Source organism: Phyllobates terribilis, unplaced genomic scaffold (genome assembly GCF_046119375.1).
Source record: "Phyllobates terribilis strain yellow unplaced genomic scaffold, ASM4611937v1 Scaffold_10__3_contigs__length_209671492, whole genome shotgun sequence".
Lineage (NCBI taxonomy): Eukaryota > Metazoa > Chordata > Amphibia > Anura > Dendrobatidae > Phyllobates > Phyllobates terribilis.
In genome coordinates this window covers 196002877-196024170 of record NW_027362770.1, presented here as the reverse complement: position 1 = coordinate 196024170, position 21294 = coordinate 196002877, and the positions used below count along the sequence as shown (strand labels likewise).

At 56.0% G+C, this 21294-nt stretch overlaps 2 protein-coding genes across 3 annotated transcripts in view; one reads left to right on the top strand and one right to left on the bottom strand.

Annotated features, from left to right (window-relative positions):
* Nucleotides 1–21294, bottom strand: part of LOC141164857 (uncharacterized) — a 235785-nt gene that overhangs the window by 135097 nt on the left and 79394 nt on the right. The window lies entirely within an intron of this gene.
* On the top strand, nt 2195–20242 carry LOC141164345 (uncharacterized). Its single transcript, XM_073649482.1, has 3 exons — nt 2195–2349; nt 4644–4704; nt 18326–20242. Exons 2-3 carry the CDS (start codon nt 4695–4697, stop codon nt 19774–19776), a joined length of 1461 nt encoding a protein of 486 aa, XP_073505583.1. The 5' UTR covers nt 2195–2349; nt 4644–4694; the 3' UTR covers nt 19777–20242.

Sequence of the window (21294 nt, the reverse complement as noted above, 5' to 3'; positions counted from 1 at the left end):
GGCATTGGTGCTATGAGGAGGCACAGGGGGAGCTATTACTGTATGTAGGTAATGAGGCATTGGTACTATGAGGAGGCACAGGGGGCGCTATTACTGTGTGTAGATAATGAGGCATTGGTGCTATGAGGAGGCACAGGGGGCGCTATTACTGTGTGTAGGTAATGAGGCATTGGTACTATGAGGAGGCACAGGGGGGCTATTACTGTGTGTAGGTAATGAGGCATTGGTGCTATGAGGAGGCACAGGGGACGCTATTACTGTATGTAGGTAATGAGGCATTGGTGCTATGAGGAGGCGCAGGGGGCGCTATTACTGTGTGTATGTAATGAAGCATTGATACTATGAGGAGGCACAGGGGGCGCTATTACTGTGTGTAGGTAATGAAGCATTGGTACTATGAGGAGGCACAGGGGGCGCTATTACTGTATGTAGGTAATGAGGCATTGGTACTATGAGGAGGCACAGGGGGGCTATTACTGTGTGTAGGTAATGAGGCATTGTTATTATGAGGAGGCACAGGGGGCGCTATTACTGTGTGTAGGTAATGAGGCATTGGTGCTATGAGGAGGCACAGGGGGCGCTATTACTATGTGTAGGTAATGAGGCATTGGTACTATGAGGAGGCACAGAGGGCGCTATTACTATGTGTAGGTAATGAGGCATTGGTACTATGAGGAGGCACAGAGGGGGCTATTACTGTATGTAGGTAATGAGGCATTGGTACTATGAGGAGGCACAGAGGGCGCTATTACTGTGTGTAGGTAATGAGGCATTGGTACTATGAGGAGGCACAGGGGGGCTATTACTGTGTGTAGGTAATGAAGCATTGATACTATGAGGAGGCACAGGGGGCGCTATTACTGTGTGTAGGTAATGAGGCATTGGTACTATGAGGAGGCACAGGGGGCGCTATTACTGTGTGTAGGTAATGAGGCATTGGTACTATGAGGAGGCACAGGGGGCGCTATTACTGTGTGTAGGTAATGAGGCATTGGTACTATGAGGAGGCACAGGGGGCGCTATTACTGTGTGTAGGTAATGATGCATTGGTACTATGTGGAGGCACAGGGGGCGCTATTACTGTGTGTAGGTAATGAGGCATTGGTACTATGAGGAGGCACAGGGGGCGCTATTACTGTGTGTAGGTAATGAGGCATTGGTACTATGAGGAGGCACAGGGGGCGCTATTACTGTGTAGGTAATGAGGCATTGGTACTATGATGAGGCACAGGGGACGCTATTACTGTATGTAGGTAATGAGGCATTGGTACTATGATGAGGCACAGGGGGCGCTATTACTGTATGTAGGTAATGAGGCATTGGTACTATGAGGAGGCACAGGGGGGCGCTATTACTGTATGTAGGTAATGAGGCATTGGTACTATGAGGAGGTACAGGGGGCGCTATTACTGTGTGTAGGTAATGAGGCATTGGTACTATGAGGAGGCACAGGGGGCGCTATTACTGTATGTAGGTAATGAGGCATTGGTACTATGAGGAGGTACAGGGGGAGCTATTACTGTGTGTAGGTAATGAGGCATTGGTACTATGAGGAAGCACAGGGGGCGCTATTACTGTATGTAGGTAATGAGGCATTGGTACTATGAGGAAGCACAGGGGGCGCTATTACTGTATGTAGGTAATGAGGCATTGGTACTATGAGGAGGCCATTGTTGGTCTTGGCCGAATAGAGAAGATATGAGATCATGAACCCACTGATGGGCGACGTCAGCGGTGATCACTGGATTTATCGGTGATCACTGGATCTATCGGTGCTGTATACACACATCTGGTCCCGGAGTATAACTGCTATCCACCACTATAGCGCCACCATGTGGCGGTAGTATCTGGTCACTTGCGGTTCTGGTATGGCGGTAGCTTTTTCCCTGTATATTAATGATCAGTATGGTGGTGTTACAGTCCTTGGTTACTTTGCGGTTGTATTTTCTGGTCACGGTCTGGCGGTATTTTTCGTCCCTAGAGAAGAGGCAGGGGGGCACGGGACTGATTTCTGTCTAATGCCAGGGCTGATTGTCAGTCCCCGACCAGTCCTGAAGCTGGTGCACACCCCGGCTGCGATGTGCTGAGGCAGAGATGCTCTGCAGGATTTCTTCTCTTTCTTGCACCGTCCCTTTAAATGAAGTTTTGCGTGCACCTATGGGGGCAGCGGACGCCCTGAACACGCCCAGGGGCCTCGGTGCACAGAGATAACGGGCTGTGAACACACGGACAGCAGAGTCTGAGGAGGGGGCAGCAGAGGGGCGCAGAGACAGAATGTGGTGACCGCTGGGGCCAGAGACGTCACCTCCTGAGACCCCCACGGAGCGGCGCCGGCCGGAGGAGCAGCAGGTAACGTCCCCGGACTTCTGGTCGTCCGCTGGGGGAACTCGGGGGGGGAAACGGACGCCGAACGTTCGCACGTGACCTGCAGAGCATGGCCGCTACGGCCGGCGTCACGTGGTGCACGATGGGGTCACTTGTGTCCGGCTCAGGATTAATAAGATGGCTGGAGACAAGGAACGTGGGGGAACAGAGACCCCGGCTCTAACGCCATCATTCTACACCTGCAGTGTGCACACGGCCTACACCGACGTCTACGCGGTCACAAGCAGAGTGCACCCCCGTATACAGTGTCTGACAGAGAGCGCCCCCGCATAGTGTCTGACAGTGCGCCCCCATATACATTGTGTGACAGTGTGCGCCCCCATATACAGTGTGTGACAGAGTGCGCCCCCGTATACAGTGTGTGACAGAGTGCGCCCCCGTATACAGTGTGTGACAGAGTGCGCCCCCGTATACAGTGTGTGACAGAGTGCGCCCCCGTATACAGTGTGTGACAGAGTGCGCCCCCATATACAGTGTGACAGTGTGCGCCCCCGTATACAGTGTGTGACAGAGTGCGCCCCCGTATACAGTGTGTGACAGAGTGTGCCCCCGTATACAGTGTGTGACAGAGTGTGCCCCCGTATACAGTGTGTGACAGAGTGCGCCCCTGTATACAGTGTGTGACAGAGAGCGCCCCCGCATAGTGTCTGACAGTGTGCCCCCGTATACAGTGTATGACAGTGTGTGCCCCCATATACAGTGTGTGACAGAGTGTGCCCCCATATACAGTGTGTGACAGAGTGTGCCCCCGTATACAGGGTCTGACAGAGTGTGCCCGTATACAGTGTGTCAGACTGCGTCCACGTATACAGTGTCTGACAGAGAACGCTCCCGCATACAGTGTCTGACAGAGTGCCCTTATATACAGTGTCTGACAGTGTGTCCCCGTATACAGTGTGTGACAGAGAGCGCCCCCGCATAGTGTGACAGTGTGCCCCCGTATACAGCGTCTGACAGTGTGCCCCCATATACAGTGTATGACAGTGTGTGCCCCCATATACAGTGTGACAGAGTGCCCTTATATACAGTGCCTGACAGTGTGACCCTGTATAGTGTGTGACAGATTGCGCCCCCGTATACAGTGTGTGACAGAGTGCACCCCAGCATACAGTGTGACCGAGTGCCCTTATATAGTGTCTGACATTGTGCCCCCATATACAGTGTATGACAGTGTGCCCCCGCATACAGTGTGACAGAGTGCCCTTATATACAGTGTCTGAGAGTGTGCCCCTGTATACAGTGTGTGACAGAATGCGCCCCGTATACAGTGTGACAGAGTGCGCCCCCGTATACAGTGTATGACAGAGTGCCCCCGTATACAGTGTCTGACAGAGTGTCCTTTTATACAGTGTGTGACAGTGTGCGCCCCCGCATACAGTGTGACAGAGAGTGCCCTTATATAGTGTCTGACAGTGTGCCCCCGTATACAGTGTGTGACAGAGTGCGCCCCGTATACAGTGTGTGACAGAGTACGCCCCCGTATACAGTGTGTGACAGAGTACGCCCCCGTATACAGTGTGTGACAGAGTACGCCCCCGTATACAGTGTATAACAGTGTGCCCCCATATACAGTGTATGACAGTGTGCCCCCATATACAGTGTATGACAGTGTGCCCCCATATACAGTGTATGACAGTGTGCGCCCATATACAGTGTATGACAGTGTGCGCCTATATAGTGTATGACAGTGTGCCCCCATATACAGTGTATGACAGTGTGCGCCCCCGCATAGTGTGACAGAGTGCCCTTATATAGTGTCTGACAGTGTGCCCCCGTATACAGTGTGTGACAGAGTGCGCCCCCATATACAGTGTATGACAGTGTGCCCCCATATACAGTGTATGACAGTGTGCGCCCATATACAATGTCTGACAGTGTGCCCCCGCATACAGTGTGACAGAGAGTGCCCTTGTATACAGGGTCTAACAGCGTGCGCTTCCGTATACAGTGTCTGACAGTGTGCCCCCATATACAGTGTATGACAGTGTGCCCCCGTATACAGTGTCTGACAGAGTGGCCTTTTATACAGTGTATGACAGTGTGCCCCCATATAGAGTGTATGACAGTGTGCGCCCCCGCATACAGTGTGACAGAGAGTGCCCTTGTATACAGTGTCTGACAGTGTGCCCCCATATACAGTGTCGGTCATATGCAGGACTCCCTCCCTCTAGTCCTGTCCTGGTGTCACTATATTATAGGAGGTTAGACAATGTATCTGGAGGCAGAAGCCTTATCAGCCTCTCACACTCTTTCCTCAGGGCACTACAACCCCCACCCTCCACCAGAGGAACGAGGAATAACTGCAGACCATGGCGGAAGGTGAGAAGAGACGGCGTGTCCATCGGGGCTGCTGTACTGTGCCCACCCGGGGCCAGATCCCATCCACATACTGCTGTACTGTGCCCACCCGGGGCCAGATCCCATCCACATATATCCGTACTGTGCCCACCCGGGGCCAGATCCCATCCACATACTGCTGTACTGTGCCCACCCGGGGCCAGATCCCATCCACATATATCCGTACTGTGCCCACCCGGGGCCAGATCCCATCCACATACTGCTGTACTGTGCCCACCCGGGGCCAGATCCCATCCACATACTGCTGTACTGTGCCCACCCGGGGCCAGATCCCGTCCACATATATCCGTACTGTGCCCACCCGGGGCCAGATCCCATCCACATATATCCGTACTGTGCCCACCCGGGGCCAGATCCCGTCCACATACTGCTGTACTGTGCCCACCCGGGGCCAGATCCCATCCACATATATCCGTACTGTGCCCACCCGGGGCCCGATCCCGTCCACATATATCCGTACTGTGCCCACCCGGGGCCAGATCCCATCCACATATATCCGTTCTGTGTCCACCCGGGGCCAGATCCCGTCCACATATATCCGTACTGTGCCCACCCAGGGCCAGATTCCGTCCACATATATCCGTACTGTGCCCACCCGGGGCCAGATCCCGTCCACATACTGCTGTACTGTGCCCATCCGGGGCCAGATCCCGCCCACATATATCCGTACTGTGCCCACCCGGGGCCAGATCCTGTCCACATATATCCGTACTGTGCCCACCCGGGGCCAGATCCCGTCCACATATATCCGTACTGTGCCCACCCGAAGCCAGATCCCATCCACATATATCCGTACTGTGCCCACCCGGGGCCAGATCCCATCCACATACTGCTGTACTGTGCCCACCCGGGGCCAGATCCCGTCCACATATATCCGTACTGTGCCCACCCGGGGCCAGATCCCGTCCACATATATCCGTACTGTGCCCACCCGAGGCCAGATCCCGTCCACATGTATCCGTACTGTGCCCACCCGGGGCCAGATCCCGTCCACATATATCCGTACTGTGCCCACCCGGGGCCAGATCCCGTCCACATATATCCGTACTGTGCCCACCCGGGGCCAGATCCCGTCCACATATATCCGTACTGTGCCCACCCGGGGCCACATCCCGTCCACATATATCCGTACTGTGCCCACCCGGGGCCAGATCCCATCCACATATATCCGTACTGTGCCCACCCGGGGCCAGATCCCATCCACATATATCCGTACTGTGCCCACCCGGGGCCAGATCCCATCCACATATATCCGTACTGTGCCCACTCGGGGCCAGATCCCATCCACATATATCCGTACTGTGCCCACCAGGGGCCAGGTCCCGTCCACATATATCCGTACTGTGCCCACCCGGGGCCAGGTCCCGTCCCGCATATATCCGTACTGTGCCCACCCGGGGCCAGATCCTTTCCGCATATATCCGTACTGTGACCACCCGGAGCCAGATCCCGTCCACATATATCCGTACTGTGTCCACCCGGGGCCCGATTCCGTCCACATATATCCGTACTGTGCCCACCCGGGGCCCGATCCCGTCCACATATATCCGTACTGTGCCCACCCAGGGCCCGATCCCGTCCACATATATCCGTACTGTGCCCACCCGGGGCCCGATCCCGTCCACATATATCCGTACTGTGCACACCCGGGGCCTGATCCCGTCCACATATATCCGTACTGTGCCCACCCGGGGCCCGATCCCGTCCACACATATCCGTACTGTGCCCACTCGGGGCCAGATCCTGTCCACATATATCCGTACTGTGCCCACCCGGAGCCAGATCCCATCCACATATATCCGTACTGTGCCCACCCGGGGCCCGATCCCGTCCACATATATCCGTACTGTGCCCACCCGGGGCCCGATCCCGTCCACATATATCCGTACTGTGCCCACCCGGGGCCCGATCCCGTCCACATATATCCGTACTGTGCCCACCCGGGGCCAGATCTTATCCACATATATCCGTACTGTGCCCACCCAGAGCCAGATCCCGTCCACATATATCCGTACTGTACCCACCCGGGGCCAGATCCTTTCCACATATATCCGTACTGTGCCCACCCGGGGCCAGATCCTTTCCACATATATCCGTACTGTGCCCACCCGGAGCGAGATCCCGTCCACATATATCTGTACTGTGCCCACCCGGGGCCCGATCCCGTCCACATATATCTGTACTGTGCCCACCCGGAGCCAGATCCCGTCCACAAATATCTGTACTGTGCCCACCCGGAGCCAGATCCCGTCCACATATATCCGTACTGTGCCCACCCAGGGCCAGATCCGGTCCACATATATCCGTACTGTGCCCACCCGGGGCCCGATCCCGTCCACATATATCCGTACTGTGCCCACCCGGGGCCCGATCCCGTCCACATATATCCGTACTGTGCCCACCCGGGGTCCGATACCGTCCACATATATCCGTACTGTGCCCACCCGGGGCCAGATCTTATCCACATATATCCGTACTGTGCCCACCCAGAGCCAGATCCCGTCCACATATATCCGTACTGTGCCCACCCGGGGCCAGATCCTTTCCACATATATCCGTACTGTGCCCACCCGGGGCCAGATCCTTTCCACATATATCCGTACTGTGCCCACCCGGAGCCAGATCCCGTCCACATATATCCATACTGTGCCCACCCGGGGCCCGATCCCGTCCACATATATCCGTACTGTGCCCACCCGGGGCCCGATCCCATCCACATATATCCGTACTGTGCCCACCCGGGGCCCGATCCCATCCACATATATCCGTACTGTGTCCACCCGGGGCCAGATCCTTTCCACATATATCCGTACTGTGCCCACCCGGAGCCAGATCCCATCCACATATATCCGTACTGTGCCCACCCGGGGCCCGATCCCGTCCACATATATCCGTACTGTGCCCACCCGGGGCCCGATCCCGTCCACATATATCCGTACTGTGCCCACCCGGGGCCAGATCCTTTCCACATATATCCGTACTGTGCCCACCCGGGGCCAGATCCTTTCCACATATATCTGTACTGTGCCCACCCGAAGCCAGATCCCGTCCACATATATCCATACTGTGCCCACCCGGGGCCAGATCTTATCCACATATATCCGTACTGTGTCCACCCGGGGCCAGATCCCGTCCACATACTGCTGTACTGTGCCCACCCGGGGCCCGATCCCGCCCACATATATCCGTACTGTGCCCACCCGGGGCCCGATCCCGTCCACATATATCCGTACTGTGCCCACCCGGGGCCCGATCCCGTCCACATATATCCGTACTGTGCCCACCCGGGGCCAGATCTTATCCACATATATCCGTACTGTGCCGACCCAGGGCCAGATCTTATCCACATATATCCGTACTGTGCCCACCCAGGGCCAGATCCCTTCCACATATATCCATACTGTGCCCACCCGGGGCCAAATCCTGTCCACATATATCTGTACTGTGCCCACCCAGAGCCAGATCTTGTCCACATATATCCGTACTGTGCCCACCCGGGGCCAGATCCCGTCCACATATATCCGTACTGTGCCCACCCGGGGCCAGATCTTATCCACATATATCCATACTGTGCCCACCCGGGGCCAGATCTTATCCACATATATCCATACTGTGCCCACCCGGGGCCAGATCTTATCCACATATATCCGTACTGTGCTCACCCGGGGCCAGATCTTATCCACATATATCCGTACTGTGCCCACCCGGGGCCAGATCTTATCCACATATATCCATACTGTGCCCATCCGGGGCCAGATCTTATCCACATATATCCGTACTGTGCCCACCCGGGGCAAGATCCTGTCCACATATATCCGTATTGTGCCCACCCAGGGCCAGATCCCGTCCACATAAATCCGTACTGTGCCCACCCGGGGCCAGATCTTATCCACATATATCCGTACTGTGTCCACCCAGGGCCAGATCCCGTCCACATATATCCGTACTGTGCCCACCCGGGGCCAGATCTTATCCACATATATCCATACTGTGCCCATCCGGGGCCAGATCTTATCCACATATATCCGTACTGTGCCCACCCAGGGCCAGATCCTGTTCACATATATCCATACTGTGCCCACCCCGGGCCAGATCATGTCCACATATATCCGTACTGTGCCCACCCGGGGCCAGATCCCGTCCACATATATCCCTACTGTGCCCACCCGGGGCCAGATCTTATCCACATATATCCGTACTGTGCCCACCCAGGGCCAGATCCCATCCACATATATCCGTACTGTGCTCACCCGGGGCCAGATCCTGTCCACATATATCCGTACTGTGCCCACCCGGGGCCAGATCCCGTCCACATATATCCCTATTGTGCTCACCCGGGGCCAGATCTTATCCACATATATCCGTGCTGTGCCCACCCGGGGCCAGATCCTGTCCACATATATCCCTACGGTGCTCACCCGGGGCCAGATCTTATCCACATATATCCGTACTGTGCCCACCCAGGGCCAGATCTTATCCACATATATCCATACTGTGCCCACACAGGGCCAGATCCTGTCCACATATATCCGTACTGTGCCCACCCGGGGCCAGATCCTGTCCACATATATCCCTACTGTGCTCACCCGGGGCCAGATCTTATCCACATATATCCGTACTGTGCCCACCCAGGGCCAGATCTTATCCACATATATCCGTACTGTGCCCACTCAGGGCCAGATCCTGTCCACATATATCCGTACTGTGCCCACCCGGGGCCAGATCCTGTCCACATATATCCGTACTGTGCCCACCCGGGGCCAGATCTTATCCACATATATCCGTACTGTGCCCACCCGGGGCCAGATCTTATCCACATATATCTGTAGTGTGCCCACCTGGGGCCAGATCCCGTCCACATAAATCCGTACTGTGCCCACCCGGGGCCAGATCTTTTCCACATATATCCGTATTGTGCCCACCCGCGGCCAGATCTTATCCATATATATCTGTACTGTGCCCACCCAGCTCCAGATCCTTTCCACATATATCCGTACTGTGCCCACATGGGGCCAGATCCCGTCCACATATATCCGTACTGTGCTCACCCGGGGCCAGATCTTATCCACATATATCCGTGCTGTGCCCACCCGGGGCCAGATCCTGTCCACATATATCCGTACTGTGCCCACCCGGGGCCAGATCATATCCACATATATCCGTACTGTGCCCACCCAGAGCCAGATCCCGTCCACATATATCCGTACTGTGCTCATCCGGGGCCAGATCTTATCCATATATATCCGTACTGTGCCCACCCAGGGCCAGATCCCGTCCACATATATTCGTACTGTGCTCACCCGGGGCCAGATCCCGTCCACATATATCCGCACTGTGCTCACCCGGGGCCAGACCTTAAACACATATAGCCGTACTGTGCCCACCCAGGGCCAGATCCTTTCCACATATATCCGTACTGTGCCCACTCGGGGCCAGATCCTTTCCACATATATCCGTACTGTGCCCACCCGGGGCCAGATCCTGTCCACGTATATCCGTACTGTGCCCATCCGGGGCCAGATCCCGTCCACATATGTCCGTACTGTGCCCACCCGGGGCCAGATCCCGTCCACATATATCCGTACTGTGCCCACCCGGGGCCAGATCCCGTCCACATATATCCGTACTGTGCTCACCCGGGGCCAGATCTTGTCCACATATATCCGTACTGTGCCCACCCGGGGCCAGATCCCATCCACATATATCCGTACTGTGCTCACCCGGGGCCAGATCTTATCCACATATATCCGTACTGTGCCCACCCAGGGCCAGATCCTGTCCACATATATCTGTACTGTGCCCACCCGGGGCCAGGTCCCGTCCACATATATCCGTACTGTGCCCACCCGGGGCCAGATCCTGTCCACATATATGCGTACTGTGCCCACCCAGGGCCAGATCCCGTCCACATATATCCATACTGTGCCCACCCGGGGCCAGATCTTATCCACATATATCTGTACTGTGCCCACCCGGGGCCAGATCTTATCCACATATATCTGTACTGTGCCCACCCGGGGCCAGATCTTATCCACATATATCTGTACTGTGCCCACCCAGGGCCAGATCTTATCCACATATATCTGTACTGTGCCCACCCGGGGCCAGATCTTATCCACATATATCCGTACTGTGCCCACCCGGGGCCAGAACCCGTCCACATATATCCGTACTGTGCCCACCCGGGGCCAGATCCCGTCCACATGTATCCGTACTGTGCCCACCCGGGGCCAGATCCCGTCCACATATATCCATACTGTGTCCACCCGGGGCCAGATCCCATCCACATATATCCGTACTGTGCCCACCCGGGGCCAGATCCCATCCACATATATCCGTACTGTGCCCACCCGGGGCCAGATCCCATCCACATATATCCATACTGTGTCCACCCGGGGCCAGATCCCATCCACATATATCCGTACTGTGCCCACCCGGGGCTAGATCCCATCCACATATATCCATACTGTGTCCACCCGGGGCCAGATCGCGTCCACATATATCCGTACTGTGCTCAACCGGGGCCAGATCCCGTCCACATATATCCGTACTGTGCCCACCCGGGGCCAGGTCCCGTCCACATATATCCGTACTGTGCCCACCCGGGGCCAGATCCTTTCCACATATATCCGTACTGTGCCCACCCGGAGCCAGATCCCGTCCACATATATCCATACTGTGTCCACCCGGGGCCCGATCCCGTCCACATATATCCGTACTGCGCCCACCCGGGGCCCGATCCCGTCCATATATATCCGTACTGTGCCCACCCGGGGCCCGATCCGGTCCACATATATACGTACTGTGCTCACCCGGGGCAAGATCCCGTCCACATATATCCGTACTGTGCTCACCCGGGGCCAGATCCCGTCCACATATATCCGTACTGTGCTCACCCGGGGCCAGATCCCGTCCACATATATCTGTACTGTGCCCACCCGGGGCCAGATCTTATCCACATATATCTGTACTGTGCCCACCCGGGGCCAGATCCCGTCCACGTATATCCGTACTGTGCCCACCCAGGGCCAGATCCTGTCCACATATATCCGTACTGTGCCCACCCGGGGCCAGATCCTGTCCACATATATCCGTACTGTGCCCACCCGGGGCCAGATCCTGTCCACATATATGCGTACTGTGCCCACCCAGGGCCAGATCCCGTCCACATATATCCATACTGTGCCCACCCGGGGCCAGATCTTATCCACATATATCTGTACTGTGCCCACCCGGGGCCAGATCTTATCCACATATATCTGTACTGTGCCCACCCGGGGCCAGATCCTTTCCACATATATCCGTACTGTGCCCACCCGGAGCCAGATCCCGTCCACATATATCCATACTGTGTCCATCCGGGGCCCGATCCTGTCCACATATATCCGTACTGCGCCCACCCGGGGCCCGATCCCGTCCACATATATCCGTACTGCGCCCACCCGGGGCCCGATCCCGTCCATATATATCCGTACTGTGCCCACCCGGGGCCCGATCCGGTCCACATATATCCGTACTGTGCCCACCCGGGGCCCGATCCGGTCCACATATATCCGTACTGTGCCCACCCGGGGCCCGATCCCGTCCACATATATCCGTACTGTGCCCACCCGGGGCCAGATCCCGTCCACATATATCCATACTGTGCCCACCCAGGACCAGATCCCGTCCACGTATATCCGTACTGTGCCCACCCGGGGCCAGATCCCGTCCACGTATATCCGTACTCTGTCCACCCGGGGCCAGATCCCGTCCACATATATCCGTACTTTGCCCACCCGGGGCCAGATCCCGTCCACATATATCTGTACTGTGCCCACCCGGGGCCAGATCCCGTCCACATATATCCGTACTGTGCTCACCCGGGGCCAGATCCCGTCCACATATATCCGTACTGTGCTCACCCGGGGCCAGATCCCGTCCACATATATCCGTACTGTGCTCACCCGGGGCCAGATCCCGTCCACGTATATCCGTACTGTGCTCACCCGGGGCAAGATCCCGTCCACATATATCCGTACTGTGCTCACCCGGGGCCAGATCCCGTCCACATATATGCGTACTGTGCCCACCCAGGGCCAGATCCCGTCCACATATATCCATACTGTGCCCACCCGGGGCCAGATCTTATCCACATATATCTGTACTGTGCCCACCCGGGGCCAGATCTTATCCACATATATCTGTACTGTGCCCACCCAGGGCCAGATCCTGTTCACATATATCCATACTGTGCCCACCCCGGGCCAGATCATGTCCACATATATCCGTACTGTGCCCACCCGGGGCCAGATCCCGTCCACATATATCCCTACTGTGCCCACCCGGGGCCAGATCTTATCCACATATATCCGTACTGTGCCCACCCAGGGCCAGATCCCATCCACATATATCCGTACTGTGCTCACCCGGGGCCAGATCCTGTCCACATATATCCGTACTGTGCCCACCCGGGGCCAGATCCCGTCCACATATATCCCTATTGTGCTCACCCGGGGCCAGATCTTATCCACATATATCCGTGCTGTGCCCACCCGGGGCCAGATCCTGTCCACATATATCCCTACGGTGCTCACCCGGGGCCAGATCTTATCCACATATATCCGTACTGTGCCCACCCAGGGCCAGATCTTATCCACATATATCCATACTGTGCCCACACAGGGCCAGATCCTGTCCACATATATCCGTACTGTGCCCACCCGGGGCCAGATCCTGTCCACATATATCCCTACTGTGCTCACCCGGGGCCAGATCTTATCCACATATATCCGTACTGTGCCCACCCAGGGCCAGATCTTATCCACATATATCCGTACTGTGCCCACTCAGGGCCAGATCCTGTCCACATATATCCGTACTGTGCCCACCCGGGGCCAGATCCTGTCCACATATATCCGTACTGTGCCCACCCGGGGCCAGATCTTATCCACATATATCCGTACTGTGCCCACCCGGGGCCAGATCTTATCCACATATATCTGTAGTGTGCCCACCTGGGGCCAGATCCCGTCCACATAAATCCGTACTGTGCCCACCCGGGGCCAGATCTTTTCCACATATATCCGTATTGTGCCCACCCGCGGCCAGATCTTATCCATATATATCTGTACTGTGCCCACCCAGCTCCAGATCCTTTCCACATATATCCGTACTGTGCCCACATGGGGCCAGATCCCGTCCACATATATCCGTACTGTGCTCACCCGGGGCCAGATCTTATCCACATATATCCGTGCTGTGCCCACCCGGGGCCAGATCCTGTCCACATATATCCGTACTGTGCCCACCCGGGGCCAGATCATATCCACATATATCCGTACTGTGCCCACCCAGAGCCAGATCCCGTCCACATATATCCGTACTGTGCTCATCCGGGGCCAGATCTTATCCATATATATCCGTACTGTGCCCACCCAGGGCCAGATCCCGTCCACATATATTCGTACTGTGCTCACCCGGGGCCAGATCCCGTCCACATATATCCGCACTGTGCTCACCCGGGGCCAGATCTTATCCACATATAGCCGTACTGTGCCCACCCAGGGCCAGATCCTTTCCACATATATCCGTACTGTGCCCACTCGGGGCCAGATCCTTTCCACATATATCCGTACTGTGCCCACCCGGGGCCAGATCCTGTCCACGTATATCCGTACTGTGCCCATCCGGGGCCAGATCCCGTCCACATATGTCCGTACTGTGCCCACCCGGGGCCAGATCCCGTCCACATATATCCGTACTGTGCCCACCCGGGGCCAGATCCCGTCCACATATATCCGTACTGTGCTCACCCGGGGCCAGATCTTGTCCACATATATCCGTACTGTGCCCACCCGGGGCCAGATCCCATCCACATATATCCGTACTGTGCTCACCCGGGGCCAGATCTTATCCACATATATCCGTACTGTGCCCACCCAGGGCCAGATCCTGTCCACATATATCTGTACTGTGCCCACCCGGGGCCAGGTCCCGTCCACATATATCCGTACTGTGCCCACCCGGGGCCAGATCCTGTCCACATATATGCGTACTGTGCCCACCCAGGGCCAGATCCCGTCCACATATATCCATACTGTGCCCACCCGGGGCCAGATCTTATCCACATATATCTGTACTGTGCCCACCCGGGGCCAGATCTTATCCACATATATCTGTACTGTGCCCACCCGGGGCCAGATCTTATCCACATATATCTGTACTGTGCCCACCCAGGGCCAGATCTTATCCACATATATCTGTACTGTGCCCACCCGGGGCCAGATCTTATCCACATATATCCGTACTGTGCCCACCCGGGGCCAGAACCCGTCCACATATATCCGTACTGTGCCCACCCGGGGCCAGATCCCGTCCACATGTATCCGTACTGTGCCCACCCGGGGCCAGATCCCGTCCACATATATCCATACTGTGTCCACCCGGGGCCAGATCCCATCCACATATATCCGTACTGTGCCCACCCGGGGCCAGATCCCATCCACATATATCCGTACTGTGCCCACCCGGGGCCAGATCCCATCCACATATATCCATACTGTGTCCACCCGGGGCCAGATCCCATCCACATATATCCGTACTGTGCCCACCCGGGGCTAGATCCCATCCACATATATCCATACTGTGTCCACCCGGGGCCAGATCGCGTCCACATATATCCGTACTGTGCTCAACCGGGGCCAGATCCCGTCCACATATATCCGTACTGTGCCCACCCGGGGCCAGGTCCCGTCCACATATATCCGTACTGTGCCCACCCGGGGCCAGATCCTTTCCACATATATCCGTACTGTGCCCACCCGGAGCCAGATCCCGTCCACATATATCCATACTGTGTCCACCCGGGGCCCGATCCCGTCCACATATATCCGTACTGCGCCCACCCGGGGCCCGATCCCGTCCATATATATCCGTACTGTGCCCACCCGGGGCCCGATCCGGTCCACATATATACGTACTGTGCTCACCCGGGGCAAGATCCCGTCCACATATATCCGTACTGTGCTCACCCGGGGCCAGATCCCGTCCACATATATCCGTACTGTGCTCACCCGGGGCCAGATCCCGTCCACATATATCCGTACTGTGCTCACCCGGGGCCAGATCCCGTCCACATATATCTGTACTGTGCCCACCCGGGGCCAGATCCCGTCCACGTATATCCGTACTGTGCCCACCCAGGGCCAGATCCTGTCCACATATATCCGTACTGTGCCCACCCGGGGCCAGATCCTGTCCACATATATCCGTACTGTGCCCACCCGGGGCCAGATCCTGTCCACATATATGCGTACTGTGCCCACCCAGGGCCAGATCCCGTCCACATATATCCATACTGTGCCCACCCGGGGCCAGATCTTATCCACATATATCTGTACTGTGCCCACCCGGGGCCAGATCTTATCCACATATATCTGTACTGTGCCCACCCGGGGCCAGATCCTTTCCACATATATCCGTACTGTGCCCACCCGGAGCCAGATCCCGTCCACATATATCCATACTGTGTCCATCCGGGGCCCGATCCTGTCCACATATATCCGTACTGCGCCCACCCGGGGCCCGATCCCGTCCACATATATCCGTACTGCGCCCACCCGGGGCCCGATCCCGTCCATATATATCCGTACTGTGCCCACCCGGGGCCCGATCCGGTCCACATATATCCGTACTGTGCCCACCCGGGGCCCGATCCGGTCCACATATATCCGTACTGTGCCCACCCGGGGCCCGATCCCGTCCACATATATCCGTACTGTGCCCACCCGGGGCCAGATCCCGTCCACATATATCCATACTGTGCCCACCCAGGACCAGATCCCGTCCACGTATATCCGTACTGTGCCCACCCGGGGCCAGATCCCGTCCACGTATATCCGTACTCTGTCCACCCGGGGCCAGATCCCGTCCACATATATCCGTACTTTCCCCACCCGGGGCCAGATCCTGTCCACATATATCTGTACTGTGCCCACCCGGGGCCAGATCCCGTCCACATATATCCGTACTGTGCTCACCCGGGACCAGATCCCGTCCACATATATCCGTACTGTGCTCACCCGGGGCCAGATCCCGTCCACATATATCCGTACTGTGCTCACCCGGGGCCAGATCCCGTCCACGTATATCCGTACTGTGCTCACCCGGGGCAAGATCCCGTCCACATATATCCGTACTGTGCTCACCCGGGGCCAGATCCCGTCCACATATATGCGTACTGTGCCCACCCAGGGCCAGATCCCGTCCACATATATCCATACTGTGCCCACCCGGGGCCAGATCTTATCCACATATATCTGTACTGTGCCCACCCGGGGCCAGATCTTATCCACATATATCTGTACTGTGCCCACCCGCGGCCAGATCTTATCCACATATATCTGTACTGTGCCCCCCCGGGGCCAGATCTTATCCACATATATCTGTACTGTGCCCACCCGGGGCCATATCCCGTCCACGCATATCCGTACTGTGCCCACCCGGGGCCAGATCCTGTCCACATATATCCATACTATGCCCACCCGGGGCCAGATCTTATCCACATATATCCGTACTGTGCCCACCCAGGGCCAGATCCCGTCCACATATATCCGTACTGTACCCACCCGGGGCCAGATCCCATTCACGTATATCCGTACTGTGCCCACCCGGGGCCAGATCCTGTCCACATATATCCGTACTGTGCCCACCCAGGGCCAGATCCCGTCCACATATATCCGTACTGTACCCACCCAGGGCCAAATCCCGTCCACATATATCCGTACTGTGCCCACCCGGGGCCAGATCCCGTCCACGTATATCCGCACTGTGTCCACCCGGGGCCAGATCCCGTCCACATATATCCGTACTGTGTCCACCCGGGGCCCGATCCTGTCCACATATATCCGTACTGTGCCCACCCAGGGCCAGATTTTATCCACATATATCCGTACTGTGCCCACCCGGGGCCAGATCCTGTCCACATATATCCGTACTGTGCCCACCTGGGGCCAGATCCCGTCCACATATATCCGTACTGTGCCCACCTGGGGCCAGATCCCGTCCACATATATCCGTACTGTGCCCACCCGGGGCCAGATCCCGTCCACATATATCTGTACTGTGCCGACCCGGGGCCAGATCCTGTCCACATATATCCGTACTGTGCCCACCCGGGGCCAGATCTTATCCACATATATCCATACTGTGCCCACCCAGGGCCAGATCCCGTCCACATATATCCGTACTGTGCCCACCCGGCTCCAGATCCCATCTACAATAAATTAAGAATTAAAATATCTGAGCACATCTAATATAACCAGTGGTTCCTCCAAACTTACCACTAAATGCCACCCTTTACTGTCTCATGCAGTCTCAACCCTTCATGACCGATGTCTTTAGTACTTGGTAGACCCCTCTGGCTGTTATAACCTGCTGTAAGATGTGATGTATAGCCAGACACCGACTGTTGGCAGCGTTCCTGAGAGGTCTTAGCTCAGTCCTCATGTCTTGAGAATATACACTCATCTCTCCATCAGTAAGGCCGACCCGTCAGTCTACCATTTCATTGACAGGTCGTTCCTTGTGTCATCCCCGACAGGGCACGTCCTGGACCAGAGCATGAGTCGTCTCATACAGACCATCTCTATGGTGGTGCCAGCCATGGATGACTTGAGACAGAAGAGGCTCCTGACAGATGAGCAGTATGACCTTGTGAAGAATAACGGCACCACCCAAGAGCAGATGAGAGAACTTTACCGACACGTCAAGAACTGGGGCCACGCCGAAAAAACAACCGTCTACCAGTGTTTGAAGAAGAATAATCCACTGGTGGTGGCAAACATGGAGAGCAGTCTGCAGTCCATCCATAACTGGTCAGATCATGAAGCTCCTAGGGTTGACTCCAATCAATCGGTCCATAGGAAGGAATATGTCCAATCAAGTGTGGACCAGAAACTAGGAGCAGAAATTGAAGAGGAGGTCACGAGGGGTCTAGAAGAATGGTTCCTCCATGAGGGAACCTCGAGAGATGAGAAAGGCAGCCTACAAGTCCTGGAGGGATTGACTTCACCAAATGGTCAGCTTCAGCAAAGAGTTCAGGACCTTCAGGAAGACATGGTGGTGCAAAAAGCCAAAGCCGAGGATGTCAGCAGGAGAATGAACGTCCTGTTTATTAACAGCAGGAGACAGCTCGACCTCCTGGAGAAGAGAATCTTGAGTGAGATCTCCAGACAAGAAGAGCAGGCGTCCATGTCAGTCTCTGATCTGATCCAGAAGCAGAAGGTCAAGGAGGAGAAGCTTTGCCGAGATATACGTCACGTCAAGGAGCTGCGTACCTCCAACGGACCACAGGAGACAGAATATGATGCTTGGTCAGATCCAAGGACAGAAAGGAGACTTTCTGCTGTCCGTGATATGGACGTGGGTCTGATCTCTGCAATGTTACACTCCGGCCTATCAGACATGATCACTGGTATAAAGAGAGGAATCTACGCTCAGGAAATTACCCACCTATTACTGGATGTAAACACGGCCGAAAACCACGTCCATGTATCCGAAGATCTGAAAGCTGCAACCTGGTCGCAAAGAGACCTACAGCGTCCGGAGTCCGCGGAGAGGTTCGACCACTCGCAGGTGCTCAGCAGCACCGGGATCACTACAGAGCAGGGTTACTGGGAGGTGGAGACCAGCGGCACGGGGGCCTGGAAGGTGGGCATGAGCTACGCTAGCGTGGCCAGAAAGGGTGGGCAAGGGTCTGTAGGGAACAATGACCAGTCCTGGGCTCTGTGCCGGTGGATTAACGGCCTGGAGTACGGGGTCATACATAACTGGAAAACCACCCCGATCCCCGACAAGATCTCCTCTCAGAGGTTTGGGATCTACCTGGATTATGGGGCCGGGCGGCTCTCCTTCTACGAGTTGAGTGACCCCGTCAAACACTTACATACTTTCTTCGCCACCTTCACGGCGCCGCTCCATGCCGCCATCTACGTGTGGGACAGAGAGTGTGATAAGGGCAGCTGGGTGCGGATCCGGAGCTACGAGAAATGAGGGGAGATGCGAGCAGAAACCTTCCATCTAGAGCTGGCGATTCCCGGCTGTACAAAGAGCGGAGGCCATGGCTATACGTGTACACCACCGGCGTCACTCCCTGCACTTCAGCCACCCCGGGGGGCACTGGTGAAGACGGCATGGAGCTGTATACAAAGAGCTGGTCACCAGGCGGAGGAGGCACTAGTACTATAGAGAAAGCACCGGCAGCTCCCTCCGCACAGGAGCGAAAGGCGTCCATAAGTGGTGTCCGGCCAGCAGGGGGCGCAACACGGCCTGTAGGGAAGCGGCAGAGCTGTGACTAAGAGGGGAACTCATTCAGACTGGAGGGTAACAGCACAAACATGTCTGGCTCAGCGCACACATCCATAGGAGTAATACTCATCAATAACACCCCGAAGAGAGGAGCCGAGGAGCAGCCGGACTACAGGGAGCAACAACGGGGAGCGGGACAGAACAACGGGGAGCGGGACAGAACAACGGGCCACGATCAAATGTGGACATGATGTACTACTGACTGTACATTAAAGACATCGTACAACGTCTCATCTGTGTACGGACCGTATCCTCCAAAATCTACAGGAGACACGGGCCACCACTAGGGGGAGCTCCCTGTATACTGAGCTACATGATAAGATTCTGTCTGCAGCCACCACTAGGTGGAGCTCCCTGTACACAGATACATAAGATCCTGTCTGCAGCCACCACTAGGGGGAGCTCCCTGTATACAGAGATACATGATAAGATCCTGTCTGCAGCCTCCACTAGGGGAAGCTGCCTGTATACAGAGATACATGATAAGATTCTGTCTGCAGTCACCACTAGGGGGAGCTCCCTGTATACAGAGATACATGATAAGATCCTGTCTGCAGCCACCACTAGGGGGAGCTCCCTGTATACAGAGATACATGATAAGATCCTGTCTGCAGCCACCACTAGGGGGAGCTCCCTGTATACAGAGATACATAAGATCCTGCCTGCAGCCTCCACTAGGGGGAGCTCCCTGTATACAGAGATACATGATGAGATCCTGCCTGCAGCCACCACTAGGGGGAGCTCCCTGTATACAGAGATACATGATAAGATCCTGTCTGCAGCCTCCACTAGGGGGAGCTCCCTGTATACAGAGATACATGATAAGATTCTGTCTGCAGCCACCACTAGGGGGAGCTCCCTGTATACAGAGATACATGATAAGATCCTGTCTGCAGCCTCCACTAGGGGGGAGTACATTTAGTATAGAGTCCTGTAGACAGCTCCTCCTGGTGGTGGATGTGTAACGTTGCACGTTCCCAGGGTTGGAGGAAGCAGCTCAGGACCCTACAGCCGGCTCGTGCTCCTGGTGGCAGTAGAGAGATTCGGGTTTTGTCTATTTGTCATGATGCAGTGATCTGTATATAACAGAGGATGATGAGGAGCTCTGGGTCCAGACGCTATACCCCAAAGGTGGGGGGGCTCTGGGTCCAGACGCTATACCCCAAAGGTGGGGGGCACAAGAAAAAAAAATGTAAATCAATG